Source organism: Corythoichthys intestinalis, chromosome 18, assembly GCF_030265065.1.
Source record: "Corythoichthys intestinalis isolate RoL2023-P3 chromosome 18, ASM3026506v1, whole genome shotgun sequence".
Classification (NCBI taxonomy): domain Eukaryota; kingdom Metazoa; phylum Chordata; class Actinopteri; order Syngnathiformes; family Syngnathidae; genus Corythoichthys; species Corythoichthys intestinalis.
In genome coordinates, this window is record NC_080412.1 from 29,934,206 (window position 1) to 29,950,880 (window position 16,675).

Consider the following 16,675-nt stretch of genomic DNA (forward strand, 5'->3'; position numbering starts at 1 on the left):
GATAAGTCGGGCACATCGATCAGGACTAATCTTGGCCCATTCTTCTCTACAAAACTGCTATAGTTCAGTCAGATTCCTGGGATGTCTGGCATGAACCACTGTCTTTAGGTCATGCCACAGCATCTCAATGGGGTTCAAGTCTGGATTTTGACTTGGCCACTCCAGAACGTATATTTTGTTCTTCTGAAACCATTCCGAAGTTGATTTACTTCTGTGGTTTGGATCATTGTCTTGTTGCAGCATTCATCCTCTTTTTAGCTTCAATTGTCTGACAGACGGCCTCAGGTTTTGAATGTATTCTTCCATTAATGATTTAGTTCTCCAGGCCCTGAGGTAGCTAAACGGCCCCAAATCATGATGCTCCCTCCACCATGCTTTACGGTGGGGATGAAGTGTTGATGTTGGTGAGCTGTTCCATTTTTCCTCCAAGCATGACCTTGTGTATTACTCCCAAACAATTCAACTTTGGATTCATCAGTCCACAAAATATTTTGCCAAAACCTCTGTGGAGTGTCTAAGTGCCTTTTTGCGAACATTTAACGAGCAACAATGTTTGTTTTTTTTTTTTTAGACAGCAGTGGCTTCCTCTGTGGAGTCCTCCTATGAACACCATTCTTGGGCATAGTTTTACATATAGTTAATGCGTGGAGGGATATTGGACTGTGCCAGTGATTTCTGTGGGTCTTTAGCAGACACTCTTTGGTTCTTTTTTTACCTCTTTGAGTATTCTGCGCTGAATTCTTGGCGTCATCTTTGGTGGACGGCCACTCCTTGGGAGAGAAACAACAGTTCCAAACTTTCTCCATTTGTAGACAACTTCTCTGACTGTCGATTGATGAACATCCAGACTTTTAGAGATGGTTTAGAATCCTTTCCCAGCTTTATACAAATCAACAATCCTTGATCACAGCTTCTCATCAAGACAATTCTTACCAGGTGTGTGTTTTATAGTGAGTAGGGCAGCTTTAAACCACTCATCAGTGTTTGGGCACACACCTGACTTTTAAATTGTTTGGTAAAATTGGTCTCAAATGCTCTTTAAGTTTCCTTAGGCTGAAGGTTCACTTACTTATTTCCCCCCTTCTGTCATTGTTTGCATGCTATCCTCATTAAAATATGAAAACCTATAAATGTTTGGGTGTTTTTTGTTAAAGCAGACACTGTTTTTTCATCAGTGTGATTTTGACAAAGATCAGATCACATTTGATGATTTTGTAAAGAAATGTGAGAAATTCCAAAAGGTTCAGATACTTTTCATACCACTGTAATGTCTAAACTAGCTTCTTCATAGAGCTGGAACAACTAATGGATTAAATCGATTAAAAAATTAGTTGCCAACAAATTTGATATTCCATTTTGTCTTCATTGCTACTTACAACGTGCTGAAACCCACTTTAAATTGTGAAGGTAATTGAAAGATGTGGCATTTATCTGATTAATCGATTACTCTTTTAATGAATCGTCCAATTAATCTATTATCAAAATAATCGTTAGTTGGAGCCCTACTAAAATCACATTCGTTTTAAGGGTAGAGATTGTGAGAATACATGTTATCTTGTACCATCTATTTAGAAAGAAATCCCTGGATTGACTTTTACATGCTCTTTAACTTACTGTATCTTTACTGACTGATCCTCTACCCTTGAGGTCACATTTCTAATTAAAACAGACATGCTGAGTTTACGCAGCAAAAGTCGCCACTGCTTTGCGAAGTCCTCTCCTTCCTTACTAAAAGGATGTGACATTTGACACCGGGCGGCGAGGAGGATTTTAGTGAATGTGGACCGCGACATTGTTGGGGTCCGTCCAAACACGCACATCAGCAGGATGCCTGTGATGTAAATTTAGTCCCAAGGCCCCCAGGGGTTTCGGTTTGACCCGGCAGCCGGACCAGCCTTGCAACAAGTACACGTGAATGGTGCCCGTCCAGCGTGTCGCGTCTTTGTGTGAGGTCTGGCAGGCAAAGCCAAAAGCACGCATGAGTACTTCTATGTAGCTTCGTGGGCCTCTTTTTGAAAGATTTGACTGGGTACTTCCAACTGCTATTTCACCAGCAATTGGTCAGAGCTAAGCCTGTCGCCATATGCAATAATTCCATTTATCGCACGGTAGGTAAAAATGAAGGTGGTAATTTTCCCGCTGCGATTTATCGGCAGATGTGCTGATAAAAGTTCGGCTTCCTTGTTACCATCTACGCAAAATGCATCTTCGTTCTGGGTTCGGTCTGGGTCCGGCAAAAAGTAGCGCCGGAGCCAATCCGTTCCCATTATATCATATTGTATACCGGCCGCGTCAGTGCTCTGGATTTACTGTGGACCATTTCCGGCGTGCCAGAGCCAGCCGGATGGTTTTGGCTATTTTCCATTTTTGCCGGAAACGCATCGGTCAAAACAGGTGGAGCCTGGAGTCAACAGCCCAGTGTCTTATTCACGGTTTAAACACCAGCAAACATGGACGAAGAACGTTTCATCATGGAGGTGGAAAGTCACAAAGTGATTTTTGATGCAGCAGATCATTACTATAAGGACAGCATTGAAAAGGAAGCTGCAAGATGTCCTATTATGTGTGTTTTTCTGGCAATGATATCGAACACACGATGTGCTGACGACTTTTGTTTTAATTAACACACGGCGCTAACAACACTTCTGTGGCACATCACTGTAGCGTGCTCTTCAGGGTGCCTCGGAAAACATCCAATCACAATATTAAACATGGAACAACAAAGCAGAAGCTATGAGGATGGACGGGGATTTTAAAAACATTTTTTTATGCAAGTCATGTAATTTAAAATAGTAATTAAATAGTGTCGCAAACTCATGGTAAAAGCCCCCCCCCCCCCCCCCAAAAAAAAAAAACATCGAGGGAAAAAAATGTTCAATCAAATTAAGTCCACCTCTCTTTCTCTGCTTCTCTGGTGAGTACAGACTCCATGTGTTTTTCGTTGTTTTGAATGCCACATTACGACGGGATGGAGTTGGCGTACCGCAGCGGGTATGTTTTGCCTGTTTTTGATGTACTGCGGGGCACGCAGTCAACACAGAGCCGTGCCGGACCCGGAACGAAGATGCGCCTGATGTATATGGGCCCTGTGTCTCTCTCACTGCCGCGTCACATGAACAAAACAACATCACCGTTGCATGCGCTTCAGGGTGCCTCGGAAAACATCCAATCAGAATATTACACATGGAACGCCATAGCTGAAGCTATGAAGGGGAAACGTTTTCATTTGCCTAAATGCTTGTTATTAAGTGCAATTTATTTTTTTCTTGAAAAAGAAATTTTTTTTATTCTGTGTTTCTGTGCGGTATTAATTAGAGGTGGGAATCTTTGAGAGAGGCTCCGATTCGATTATAAATCGATTATTGATGTCACCCAAAACCCCCTTTTAATGTTTTGTACATTAGTTCCAAAATAGTTTAAAAATCCCATTAGGCTAAACCAAACTAATATTTAAGTATCAAGTTAACAGTTAACATTAAATAAAATACTCAAGTCCCCATTCTGTATCAGCAGCTTTAAACTACATTCAATTAATTTACAGTAATTTTCGGACTATAAGCCGTTACTTTTTCCCTTCAGTTTGAATCCTGCGGCTTTTAGTCCAGTGCGGCTTATTTGTTGATTTATTTGCGTTAATAGGTAACACTTTATTTGAAAGCTGCATCATAAGACTGTCATAAGACAGTCGTAATTATGACATGACACGATCATGGGCATTACTGATTGCTTATGACAAATGTCATTAAGTGTGATCTGGAAAATTATGTCACTAACTCCATATATGTCCAGCTCAGATCTTAAATCCAATCAAGAGTGAGATAATTTGCCAGATAACACTAAATGACATCTATTATAAGCATTCATTAATGCACATGACAGTGTCATGTCACAATTATGATTGTCTAATGACAGTCTTTTGGCGCCACTGTCAAAAAGTGTTACCAAATATCATAACTAGCAATGAACGTTTTGAATGTTTGAAGAAATGAAGAAATAATTAGCACAGAATGATTGATTGTTATTTACATCTGCAGCGCTGCAATGCATACTAGGAGGCATGTTGGACGACGACAATGTTGACAGCAGGTGGCAGCAGAGGTTGACTGTCTCCCCAAGGGAGCAGTGATGGCCAAATGAAGCTTGTTGAAGCAATTAAGCTTTGCAGCCAATTGGTTCAAAGCTTCATAGTGATTCATTTGGTCTTACGACAGTCGTATGAAGCCGCTGTCAAAGTTTCAACGGTCAATATCTTTTGGTGTAAATATCCCATAATACAGTGAGGACAGCTGTGACTTATAGTCCAGTGCGCCTTATCTATGAACAAATGCAGTTTTCGTGCCAAATTTAGTGGATGGCGGCTTATAGTCAGGTGTGCCTTATAGTGTGAAAATTACGGTAATTATGTGAATCAACCGTTAAAGTTGATAAAATTGCTTCCCTTATTCCATAATTACCCTTCAGTCTACTTACAACATGTCAAAGTTTTGAAACGGTTTCATTATTTAAAGATCGATTCAAGTCAAGATTTTGCTGATTTAGGAGTATTTCAGATAAAAAGTCAATTAGGTTCTCTACAACAGAGCCTTCTAGAGAAGTCTACTGCTTTAAGATGGCGGCTGTTTACAACGCAACAAATACTAAACGGCAAGCCTGTCATTTCCATCTAGTTCTTTTTATATGTTCGAACACCGCAGTCATCTGTCATTTAGCATCTAGTTCTGCATATATGTGATATCTACTATAGCCGTATGTTTGTAGCAACTAGCAACTGGGTGTTGTTTGAACCAGCTAGCGGCCGCAGTCAGGTATTTTTGTTTTTTTTATCTAGTGGCATGAGTTGAACATTATATTTGCTCTCGGTCCGTTCCTCATTGCGTCCTGAAGACCGCGCTGACTGTGTTTTAGTTCTGCTTTACCTGGTATAATTCAATAATCGCAATTTGGATGTTTGTGAATCTTTCTCCAATCTTCCACGGCCGACTCGCAAATAATCTAAGAATCGGAAATTTCGCACACGGCTAGTATTAACAGCGTTGTCTTTTACTTAAAAGAGGCATGGTGTTGTTTTTAGTTGTGATTTCTTAAAAATATTTTTGAATTTAAGAGTAATTTATTAATATATACTGTATTCTCACTGTGTCATTGTAAATTGGTTTAAAAAAAAAAGGGGGGGCCGCAATAATATCGCATATCGCAATAATTTATGAGATAAATTATCGAACACAAAAATTTGTTATCGTGACAGGCCTAGTCAGAGCCGTCTTTCTCCACGGTCATTTAGGTTTTCAACTTTGTGTAGTCGATAACTGATGGCAAACTTGTTTTTGTCTTGATCCCTACGACTAAATCCTAATGCGCTGGCGATAAACCTGCTTTAGTTTCTCTTTCCTCATTTGGCATATAAGCAAAAACCTATCAAAAGCACCAGTTCGCTCCTCTTTTCACATCTCCACTTGATCTAATCAAGTGGCACGCTTCATTTATCTGGCAATAATAGCATTATGCAAAGTGACTCAGTCATTATGATCCACCATGATGAATCATTGCTCCCATTTTTTAAAACTGTATTGAAAACCAACTGCGCTGTTATATAATTGCCCGAAGCTTTAATTATGCGACACGTCAATAGATTGGCTACGAGCCTCGGGGGGGGGGGAGTCTGCTTGACACACATTCTGATTACTATTAACATGTTAACCAATTTGAACTTTTACACTGCCATCGCCGTCAATGGACTGAAATAGAGGACGAAAACAATGCGGATTTTCGTTATCATCTCGGCTCCCACGATCCCTCATAGTGTCATCTTTCAGTGTTGGCTAAATCCAAACAAAACTCCCTGGGCAGTTCCAGTAGGATAAGCCCCGGCAAGACATGACCGTGACGAACGTGTTATCTTCTTCCATACCGGAGAAGTTTAGAATAAACAGCCAAATGTTTTGTGAATTCTGCAGCTTTTTAGACTACATTCACCCTTTTGGTGACCCGTAAAAAATGCAATGTATCTCTCCAGAAACTGCCTTTGGGCTTTTTGTGACTCTTTGAAAAGAAAGAGTGTGAGTCTGAGCTAATGTGTTAGACACAGAGCAGTTTTATTACAGAGCTGTTCCAGACTGCATTGTTCAACCATAATGGAAATGCATTTGAATAATTTATTACTGTTTTCTCATGACCTGCAGACAGTTAACATTTCAGAGAAGCCTTTGAATTTTTATTCAGTATCCGGGTGCAACAATTAATAACCCGAAAAGTACATGTACAAATAGTCCAAAAATACTTTTTGACTACATTCACACTGTCCTATTCAGATTTTTTTTCTTTCGTTAATTCCTTTCTCCGCCATTGCTTGTTCTCGTCTGTTGTTTGTTTTGAAAATGTTTGGTGACGTATTTCACTTGTTGATGACATTTGGGTCGCGTTCACACAGGTACTGTATGTGTTCACATGCAGAAGTGTTATAGAGACATCCGATTTTTATAAAAATATAAATGAGCCTATGTCGAATATGAAAAAATCCGAATTGTACTGTTCACACTGCATGGGAAAAATCAGATATGTGTCGCATATGGACAAAGAAATCAGAATTCATGTTAAGCTTGATGGGTAAATGACGAGGGAGACAGGGTGAACCAAACAAAATATTGTATTACTGTAAAATATAACATTTATAATATGCAAATTGATAGATATATACAGTGCTGGCCAAAAGTATTGGCATCCCTGCAATTCTGTTAGATAATGCTCAATTTCTCCCAGAAAATGATTACAATTACAAACGCTTTGGTAGTAATATTTTCATTTATTTTGCTTGCAATGAAGAAGCACAAGAGAATGGGGAAAAAAATTAAGTGATTATCATTTTACTCAAAACTCAAAAAATGGGGCGGACAAAAGTATTGGCACTGTTTGAAAAATCATGTGATGCTTCTCTAATGTGTATGTAATTAACAGCACCTGTTACTTACCTGTGACAATAACTAAATCACACTTGTAGCCAGTTAAAATGGATTAAAGTTGACTCAACCTCTGTCCTGTGTCCTTGTGTGTACCACATTGAGCATGGAGAAAAGAAAGAAGCCCAAAGAACTGTCTGAGGACTTGAGAAGCAAAATTGTGAGGAAGCATGGGCAATCTTAAGGGTACAAGTTCATCTCCAAAGACCTGAATGTTTCTGTGTCTACCGTGCCCAGTGTCATCAATAAGTGTAAAGCCCATGGCACTGTGGCTAACCTCCCTAGATGTGGATGGCAAAGAAAATTTGACGAGAGATTTCAACGAAAGATTGTGCGGATGGTGGACTAAAATCCAAACAAGTTAAAGCTGTCCTGCAGTCCGAGGGTACAACAGTGTTAACCTGTAATTTCCGTTGGTGTCTGAATGAAAAGGGACTCTATGGTAGGATACCCAAGAAGACCCCACTTCTGACCCAGAGACATAAAAAAGCCAGGCTGGAGTTTGCCAAAACTTACCTGAAAAAGCCCAAAACGTTTTGGAAAAATGTTCTCTGTTCAGATGAGACAAAAGTGGAGCTTTTTGGGAAAAGGCATCAACATAGAGTTTACAGGAAAAAAAGAGGCCTTCAAAGAAAAGAACACTGTCCCCACAGTCAAACATGGCGGAGGTTCCCTGATGTTTTAGGGTTGCTTTGCTACCTCTGTCACTGGACTGCTTGACTGTGTGCATGGCATTATGAAGTCTGAATACTACCAACAAATTTTGCAGCATAATGTTGGGCCCAGTTTGAGAAAGCTGGGTCTCCCTCAGAGGTCATCGGTCTTCCAGCAGGACAATGACCCAAAACACACTTCAAAAAGCACTAGAAACATGGTTTGAGAGAAAGCACTGGAGAATTCTAAAGTGGTCAGCAATGAGTCCAGACCTGAATCCCTTAGTACACCTGTGGAGCGATCTGAAAATGGCAGTTTGGAGAAGGCACCCTTCAAATCTGACACCTGGAGCAGTTGGCCAAAGAAGAATGGTCGAAACTAAGAAACTCATTGATGGATACCGGAAGCAGTTGTTCGCAGTTAATTTGTCTAAAGGTTGTGCTACCAAGTATTAAGCTGAGTGTGCCAATACTTTTGTCCGGTCCATTTTTTGAGTTTTTTCTAAAATGATCATGATTTTTTTTTTCTCTTTTGTGTTTTCTCATTGCAAGCAAAATAAATGAAGATATTACTACCAAAGCATTTGTAAATGCAATCATTTTCTGGGAGAAATTGAGCATTATCTGACAGAATTGCAGGGGTGCCAATACTTTTGGCCAGCACTGTTTATACAGGGTGTTCCAAAATGGTTGACCCCATTCTAAATGCCCATATCTCGGAAAGTACTTGATGGATCTTAATGAAACTAAATACACTTTATTTTGAAGGTCATAAGTTTTATTGGTTAAATTTACAACGAAAAGTACAAATATTTGTTGGTTCTATGACAGACTTTCATAAACGTTCAATATGAGTGCCGCCTGTGACTCTGCACACGTCGAGTCGGTATTTGAGCTCGTGCCAAACTCGCTGAAATTTCTTGAAATTTTTGGAGCCAAGTCCGAAATTGTTTTGTAGTTGGTGCCTCTTTGCAAATTTTGTGAAGGCACGCTGCACTGTCTTCGGTGACTGAATCCGAGCATACTCTAACACGCAAAATGCCTTTTCTTTTGAAGTAAATGGCATTTCTTAACCTGAAAAGATAGAAACGCCAAATGTTACACACAAAAACTTGAAACGTTTCTACACAAGCTGTGAAAATTTGAAGTCATTCCGACGAAAATTGTCAAAATTATTGGCCTACGAAATGGGGTCAAACATTTTGGAACACCCCGTATATTTTTTACAAAGTTGCAAAGTTAAACACAAAAGACAAAGTGTTGTAAAAGTCAAATGTTTTGCCTCTAATACAGTATTACTGTAAGTGTACGAAGGGCACTTTAGCTGGCGACGTTTGTCCTCCTTTGTTCCAAGCTACACTAAACAAAAGGATGCTGCTCATTTCCTGAGAAAGCGTCCACTTTCATCCGGAGGAAACAGCACGGCGAGGAATGTCTTGACTATTTCAGAAGACTTCAAAGCGCCAACACGTAAAGCACGTCCTTCAGCCAAAACTGCCTCCCCCTCCTCCATGCAGTATGTAAGGCACGTACATAAAGTGCAAAGCCTGCCCACTAGATCCCTTTTTGTAAAAATAAACCCACCGTCCACTGATATTTTCAGGAACTCCGTTATGCAGTGTGTCTATGGTGTAGTTTACGTTTCTTGCTGTTTATGATTTTTTTGAGTGTCAAATATGTTACCTATATTACCTTGCTTCAAAAACGTGTACGTCATGAGCTTCCTCAGGGTGGTATTTAGGTAAAAACTTTAAAACAAAACCTGTCATCCAGGACATTGTTGACCTCGCTGCGCCATGAAGCGGAAAAATGGTCATGGCCTTGTGGCCGTTGAAGGCCCGGTGGGCACAGCCAAGGTGGTCTGACTGGTGACGGTGATCAGTTCAGGCAGCTCCCTGTGAATCCAACACGCACACAACAAACTCTGACTCAATTGTAAAAATAACTCCCCCAAAAATATTTGGACCATTTGTTCCAAAATATCCACTTTATGATCTATGTACGGCAGTGTAAAAAAACAATGGAATTGTGTTGTGCTTCCAGTTCCAGGAGCTCCAAGTAGACAGAGAGATGATGCTGGTGTCCAATCGCAGCCTGGCCGACACCAGCCTTGCTCGGCAGCCCCGCCTTAATAATGGCCGAATCCAGTTGGCGGAAAAATACCGGGAGCTGTCCAACCTGGCAAATGTTTGCTGGGAAAAACAGAGTCAACTTGGTGAGTTAACCCAGAAGCTTTTGGTTCCATATTAGATGCCAGCAGGGAAATGTCAAGAGTTGAGAGGCTGTGATGACAAGGTCACAAGTTCGAATACCAGGACAGGATAGGAAAATATGCTTATAGTTGTAGAAGAGGGGTCTCAAGTTCGTTTATTCTGGAGTCGCTGGAAATAGTCTGGACTAGGGGTGTGACAAAATATTGAAATGGTGATATATCGTGATTAAAGATACACGATAATATCGGTCACCGATAATTATCGGCCGATAATGGCAATTATGACGTCACACAGATAATCCAGATAATAAAAAAAATCAACCAATAATGCAATCCGATAATTATATACTTGATTTAGCCTCCAAATGTGCGCAACTGAAGAATTCAGCGCGCCGCCTCCTCAACCCCTCCCCTCTCTGAAGCCCCTGAGGGAGGAGGGGTTGAGGAGGCGGGAGTTACACGACAAGAAGTAGTTGAATATTATGGCGGATGTTACTAAAAAAACGACGCTCTCGCCATCTGCGCAACATGTACCGTAGAAGTTCCACGAGGCAGAAAGAAAGCGTCCTCATTCAAAACCACTAACCCAGCAGCCATTTAAAACTGCATCACAAAGATTTTTGGAACGAATACGAGGCTGCTGCTATCGGTAATGCGAAGGCTATTGTAAACATAAGCTAAACTACGGGGCTTGTGACAATACAGAGTCGGGCTGTTTGGGAATGCAGCCCAAGGCGGGTGGTAAATTCGCATCTAAGGCTAAACACCGACACGACTGGAGACCGATAGTCGGCAAGTAGCCGTCTTCCGACGGAGCCCGCCGCTCTGGCCGGTCCGGCAGGCAGCCGGCGGGGCGGGCTGGTCCGAGCCCGGTTCCCCGGCTTCAGGACCTCACTCCGGCGAACACCCCGGTTTCTCGAGCGTTCCACCACGGCGTGCGAGCAGAGCCAGGACCTGAATACGCCGCGGCGAACTGGCCGGGGCGGTCGGATTATCCGGTATGAACGTAGCCGCCGCCGAGACGAAACACGTTTTTTTTTTTTTTTTTTTTTTTTTTTAACCTAAATGACCCGAGAACCAAAGCCCTGGATAAAAAAATAATGCAGTTTCTACGACCACCATTCTTCATGAAAAAGTGATGTCCAGTAAGCAAGCTTATCATGACGGCACAGTGGTTAGATGATAATTTAAACATGGAGAAAACGAAGTCAGCCAGTCAATAATGCATATGTAAAATGACGAGCGGTCAGATGACTTTGTAACGCTGCCTTTATTTTCGGCTTAACAAAACTCAGGCACAAAACAACACGCACGCGAATGCGAGCTCCAACTCCATCCAAATAATACTGCCGTGTATCAGTTTAGCTGCTGTAAAGCAAATGTCGTGAAAGCCGCAAATGTAAACAAAGTGCTGCAGAATGGGTAAATGACATCTCGCTCTTTTGAGTTAATCATTTTCACAGTGTGCAACAAAGCATATAACATTAGAAATCACTTTTCAAATTATTTAACTTATTTCTCTGATCAATTACAGTCACAGTAGATAATCAAATTCTTAAATCAACAGTCTGTAACCACAAATATTATTCAAAATCTTTCTTTCTTACAAGTTTTTTTTTTTTAGGATTAAGTATAATAATGTATTGCTTAAAACAAGGCTGTTAAGATTATTTTCAGCTAGCTATTTTTCTTCCAAGAAATCTGAGAGAAATACACTTGAAGCGATGGCAGATAATTTCACTTATTGCCAATAGATTTACACTTAAAACTGACTAGTTTTAAGGAGGTGTGTTTTGTAGTGTATTAATGTTAGGAATGGCTTACTTTTAAAGGCATTTTTGTATTGTATTTGTAACTTACGTATTTACTCTATCAGTAATTGTTGCCAAAAGTTTACCATTACACAATGTCAGACAATTTGTCATTATTTAGATGTTTGAAATGACGACTTGTTCATATTTTATGTTGAAAAAAAGAGCAATACATTTTATTTTTGCTCAGTAATTTTTTTGGGTGTATACTTTAAAATTTTACATAAATCTTTTAATAGAATTATCGGCTTGACATTATCGGTTATCGGTTGGAATGAGGAGGAAATTATCGGTTATCGGTATCGGTTGAAAAATGTATTATCGTGCATCACTAATCGTGATACTTTGTATCCCAAAAGGTTATCGATATGCTCCGGTCAAGAATCGAGATATCATTTTGAAAAGGCCATTGACGGTGCTCGACGCACAATCCATTTAGACTGGGAACGTTCATTCATTCAAAACCAAAGCATTCACAGTCATTCGGTCCGATTTTCGGGGCATTTACAGGTCACTTGCTGTTCATTTTAAGGAATTTACAGGTCATTTCCTGTTGAGTTTGAGTCACTGCCTATTCATTTGGTTGATTCCCAGGTCACTTCCTGTTCTGTAACGCAAAATAAAGGCAAGGCAAGGCAAAATTGTTTATATAGCACAATTCAACACAAGGCAATTCAAAGTGCTTTACATCACATGAAGATCATAAAAATCACATTTAAATCAATACAACATAAAAACCAAGACAGTCAAAATAGGAAATAAAATATACAAACAAATAAACAGCAAGTGACCCATAAAAAATACCCCAAAATCAACAGGAAGTAACTGAAAATCAATAGGTAAATGACCTTAAATGGCCCAAAATTACCTCATTGCCTGGCATTGGCTGCCACTGACTGCCATAGACGTTAAATCCGTTTGAAGTGGGAGGGATGGCAGCAAGTGAACGAATGTTCATTCGCTGCCACCCTCCCAGTTCAAATGGATTGGACGTCTACTAGTGAAAAACTCATTCCAATTCACAGCAGAAGCTTGTTTTTCTGGTTATTAGTTTTTTTGTAGAATATCTTAGAATGATTTCCTGACCAATGTATCGATAATCGTTGTATCGCCATATCGTCAGATCATCGTTATTGTGAGCTTTGTATCGCAAATCGTATCGTATCGTATCGTATCGTATCGTATCGTCAGGTACCAAGAGGTTCCATTCCTAGTCTGGACTGTATCAAGGATTTCCTTAAAAGAGTTTTGAGTAATCAAAAAAAAAAAAAAATCCAAAATTCTACATCTTTAACATTAAATATTCAAAACATTAATGGTCCTTAATGGAGTTGTCCGATGATGACTTTTTAAATGATATTCCGATATTGTCCAACTCCAAAAATCTCACACCGATATCAAACTAATTCCGTTATGTGGGCGTGGACTTAACATATTATGGCTAATTGTATTGTGATGCCCCACTGGATGCTTTAATAATGATAATGCTCACATACTGTAACAAATCCCAAGCATCTTAATTTGGAGCTCTCTAATGTTCAATATTGCTGTGCCAAGCCTGTGACCAGCCCGTGTACAAAAGCGTAAGGCTTCTACATTAACGTTGAAGGCAACAAGAGTATTGGCCCACACCCGGTAATGGAAAAAAACAATTTTGATATTTTCCGATATTAAGGGTATGCCATCTAATGCACCCCACGATTCGATATGATTACGATTCAGGGTGCTACGATTCGATTATTCAACGATGATCACGGTATTGACGATGATCACGATTGTTGATGCATCATATATTTTTAATTAATAATGTAGCCAAACAAAGTTATGTCCATTATAATGATTCAACAGAAATGATGGTAACATGCCCATACAACAGAAATGATGGTAACATGCCCATACAACAAAAAGCTGCTTTTTTTGTTGCAAAAACATTAACCATTCTAAAGGCAGTACGTTTTGCTCAACATCCCTATACAGCACACAGCTGACCTTAAATTGCTCTTTTTCACAAGAAAGTGCAAAAACATTAGCTGTTTCAAAGGCAGTACCGGTACTAATTTCTTTTAACAATACAATAAAATTTACACTGGTGGAATGAATTCCACATTTTCTGGAAACAAACAAAGTTTTTTTTTACAAATAAGACTTCTTTTAACCGATATACTTTGCTTTCACAGATTTCTGCACTATTTCACATGTTTGTAGTGTTACCACAACCGTACTTAATCCTGGTTTTACACATTCTGCATCTAGAGTAACTTTTGTACACCACCAAAAAACGCATAAATTGCCATGGAAATACATGTTAGCGAAGTCGCTAATTAGCTTAGCGCTCAGCGCTAACTAGTTACATCTTAAAAACAACAATAATAAAAGCTAAACAGTACAAGAGGGTTCGTGTACTCACCTCTGATAGACTGACACGGGATTTAGCAAAACACTAGGGACTTTTTCCAATTAACACGATTTGAACCTACTGCTAGACAACTGAAAGACAAGGCGCAACGAACTATCTCTCTTCCCCTCTCGCTATAAAAAATACCTTGAGCACAGAAGAGGACCAAAAGTACGACTGCCGGGTCCCTGCCTGTCTCATACACAAATTTATTTTCGAGTCTTTTGAACTGGAGTAAATCTCTCACTCAGTAACTTCAGCTGCAGCCATCATAACTAACTAAATTTCGTTCCGCTACTACCGGTTGTCATGAAGTTATCAGGGAAAAACGTTTTTGATCATTTATGAATCGTAATCGAATCGTCACGTGTCGAATCTCGATGCAGCTAATGCTTTTGTCAGCCGACTCTAGCTCTTAACAAAATTCAAGATTGGTGACCTCATCTCTCCCTCTCGTGAACTTACGTTTTGAACGCTCCTCAGCATGTCTAGTCATGAAATGACGTTTAATTTGATATTTTGCGAACACTGCACTGTACATATAAGATAAAGTCTCCCACTTTTCCTGTAGTTTGCTTATCGGCAACCTATCTATTCAGAGCAGTTTTTGAGAAAGACATGACAGGATATATTTTTATATATTTAAAACTCTGTTATTACAAAACCACATTACAACTGAGTGACTAAGGATGCTAACTCACTTTGGCTAACTTGACAATAAATATAAAAAGCTATCATACGCCTGAGCTATAGTAGTGCTAAAATAAAAACAGAACGAAACATAAAATGCCCAGGGCAAAACATACGCGGGCCACACTAAGAATCCACTTCATTGTCAAGTAGGGTGGCACAAATTATTGTCCCACAGGTCTCAGTGGGCCCCCATGTCACAGGTTTGAGGACTGCTGTTGTCTGACAAGTCTAAGCACTGGGTGAGGCTGCTGTTTGTCACTTTTGATCAAAAGTTAGTGTTTTATGTGTGGCTGCATAAGACAAAGTTGAATGAAATCCCTTTTGACTCGTGACTCTGACACTCTTATGGCACATTTGGCATGACTGCAAGTCTCTTGTCAGCCTTTGGAAACCCTCTGACTTTGAGAAGAGTCATCAATTGCTCTGCAAAAAAGCCTCAGCATGACTTTGGAGTTTGGTCATGGGAACCAAATGGGGCATATTAAATTCCAGCTGGAAGCCTGCCGCAGTTGTCAAGGAATTTACTGTGGTGAAGGGGCCCTCGTTTGGTATTTGACAGATGATGTCCCTCTAAGCATCAGCCTTAAAATTCGAAGTTTTGCGGACGCACCGGAGAAAATCTTGTCAGTGGCGATGCCACGCCGACAGCGGATGATAAAGTAAATCCTCACCGCTTCATTTTCTGAGGAAATTTCCAGTGCTGCTTATGTTATTACTCTGGGCGTTAGCTTTGAAGAATCAGCAGAAAGTTTTTTTTCCTCCTCATGAAAATGATTTCTGTTTTAGCTTCCAGTCAATGATGAAACGTTTGGCAGATTTGTTCAGCTTCAGGTGGTGTGTTAGTGTATTACACACAGTCAATTTCACATGGAAGGATGGGAGGGGGTCCGTCCTTCTGCGAAACATCTGAATCCTATTTGGGCAATGAGTGAGTCTGACTGAAGATTCACAAGTAGGCTATAAGGGCTATTAGATAGACTTCCAATCCTTTTGAACTGGACTATGAAAAGTATGCAAACTCTCTACAACAGTGTCATTGCTTTCCAAAACAAAAGCAAATGTTAAGTATCTTAATGTGATTAATTACAGTGATGGTCAGTCTGATTTAATGGAGGACTACAGAAATCAGAATGTTTACTGTTAGTGACTCAAAGATGAATCGGACGTTTCTTAGGTTAAAAAAAATGTCTCAGGGCTGACTTGATTGATATTGAAAAGATGAAACATTCAAGATTGGTTGTGATTCCATTGCCGCTAGTGAGTTGTAAAACCAACATTTCGCAATTAAATACTGGTAATGGCAACACCTGAATTTTGAAAACCCACTCAAATGTTGCAAATATTTTTTATGCATTCAGTGACACTCGATCTAAACAGAATTTTTGGAAGAAACCTCACTTCAATTGCCGCCCAGAGAAGAAAAGTGGCACAGGTTTTCTCCTACATATAAAAGATTGGGGCGCACATAAAAGCCGCCACACCTCGCAAATTAGTTTTTGCAAAATTTTTTTTTTTTTTATTGTTATAAAGATTCGTACTAATTTGTATAATTTAACAATACGTCTAAGCTGGCTATAGGTGCTTAGTGTAGGAAACCAGTTGACCTTTTGCAGTGCGTTGCTGCCACCTGTTGGTCAAAATAATTCACTGCATCTATTTTGTGACAGTTTGGCTCGCAAGTCATTTACTTGCTCAGTGCTGTGTCTTTCGGTCGCTTTGACATTCGTGAGTGCTTTCTGATATGTTTCCACCTCGGAAACATATGTCTGTATTTTACCTTTACAGTAATCTATTGATCTAAGTCATTTGTACAAAATTTCTTGTTGTTTTATTATAGAAGCCAGCCTATGCTTAAGGCTAGTAATAGCTCAAGCAAGTTCTGATACCGATATATATTGTTGACTAAAACGACGAAATTTTAGTTTTCCTTGACTAAAACTAGACGAAGACGAACACAT

The 16,675-nt window shown here is 39.8% G+C and overlaps 1 protein-coding gene across 1 annotated transcript in view; it reads left to right on the plus strand.

Moving 5' to 3' along the window:
* The window catches only part of vps37d (VPS37D subunit of ESCRT-I), a 49,483-nt gene that overhangs the window by 2,205 nt on the left and 30,603 nt on the right, over positions 1-16,675 (plus strand). The window contains exon 2 of the mRNA XM_057821386.1: positions 9,650-9,821. Coding sequence (XP_057677369.1) covers positions 9,650-9,821 — 172 coding nt within the window. The remainder of the gene's footprint in view (positions 1-9,649; positions 9,822-16,675) is intronic.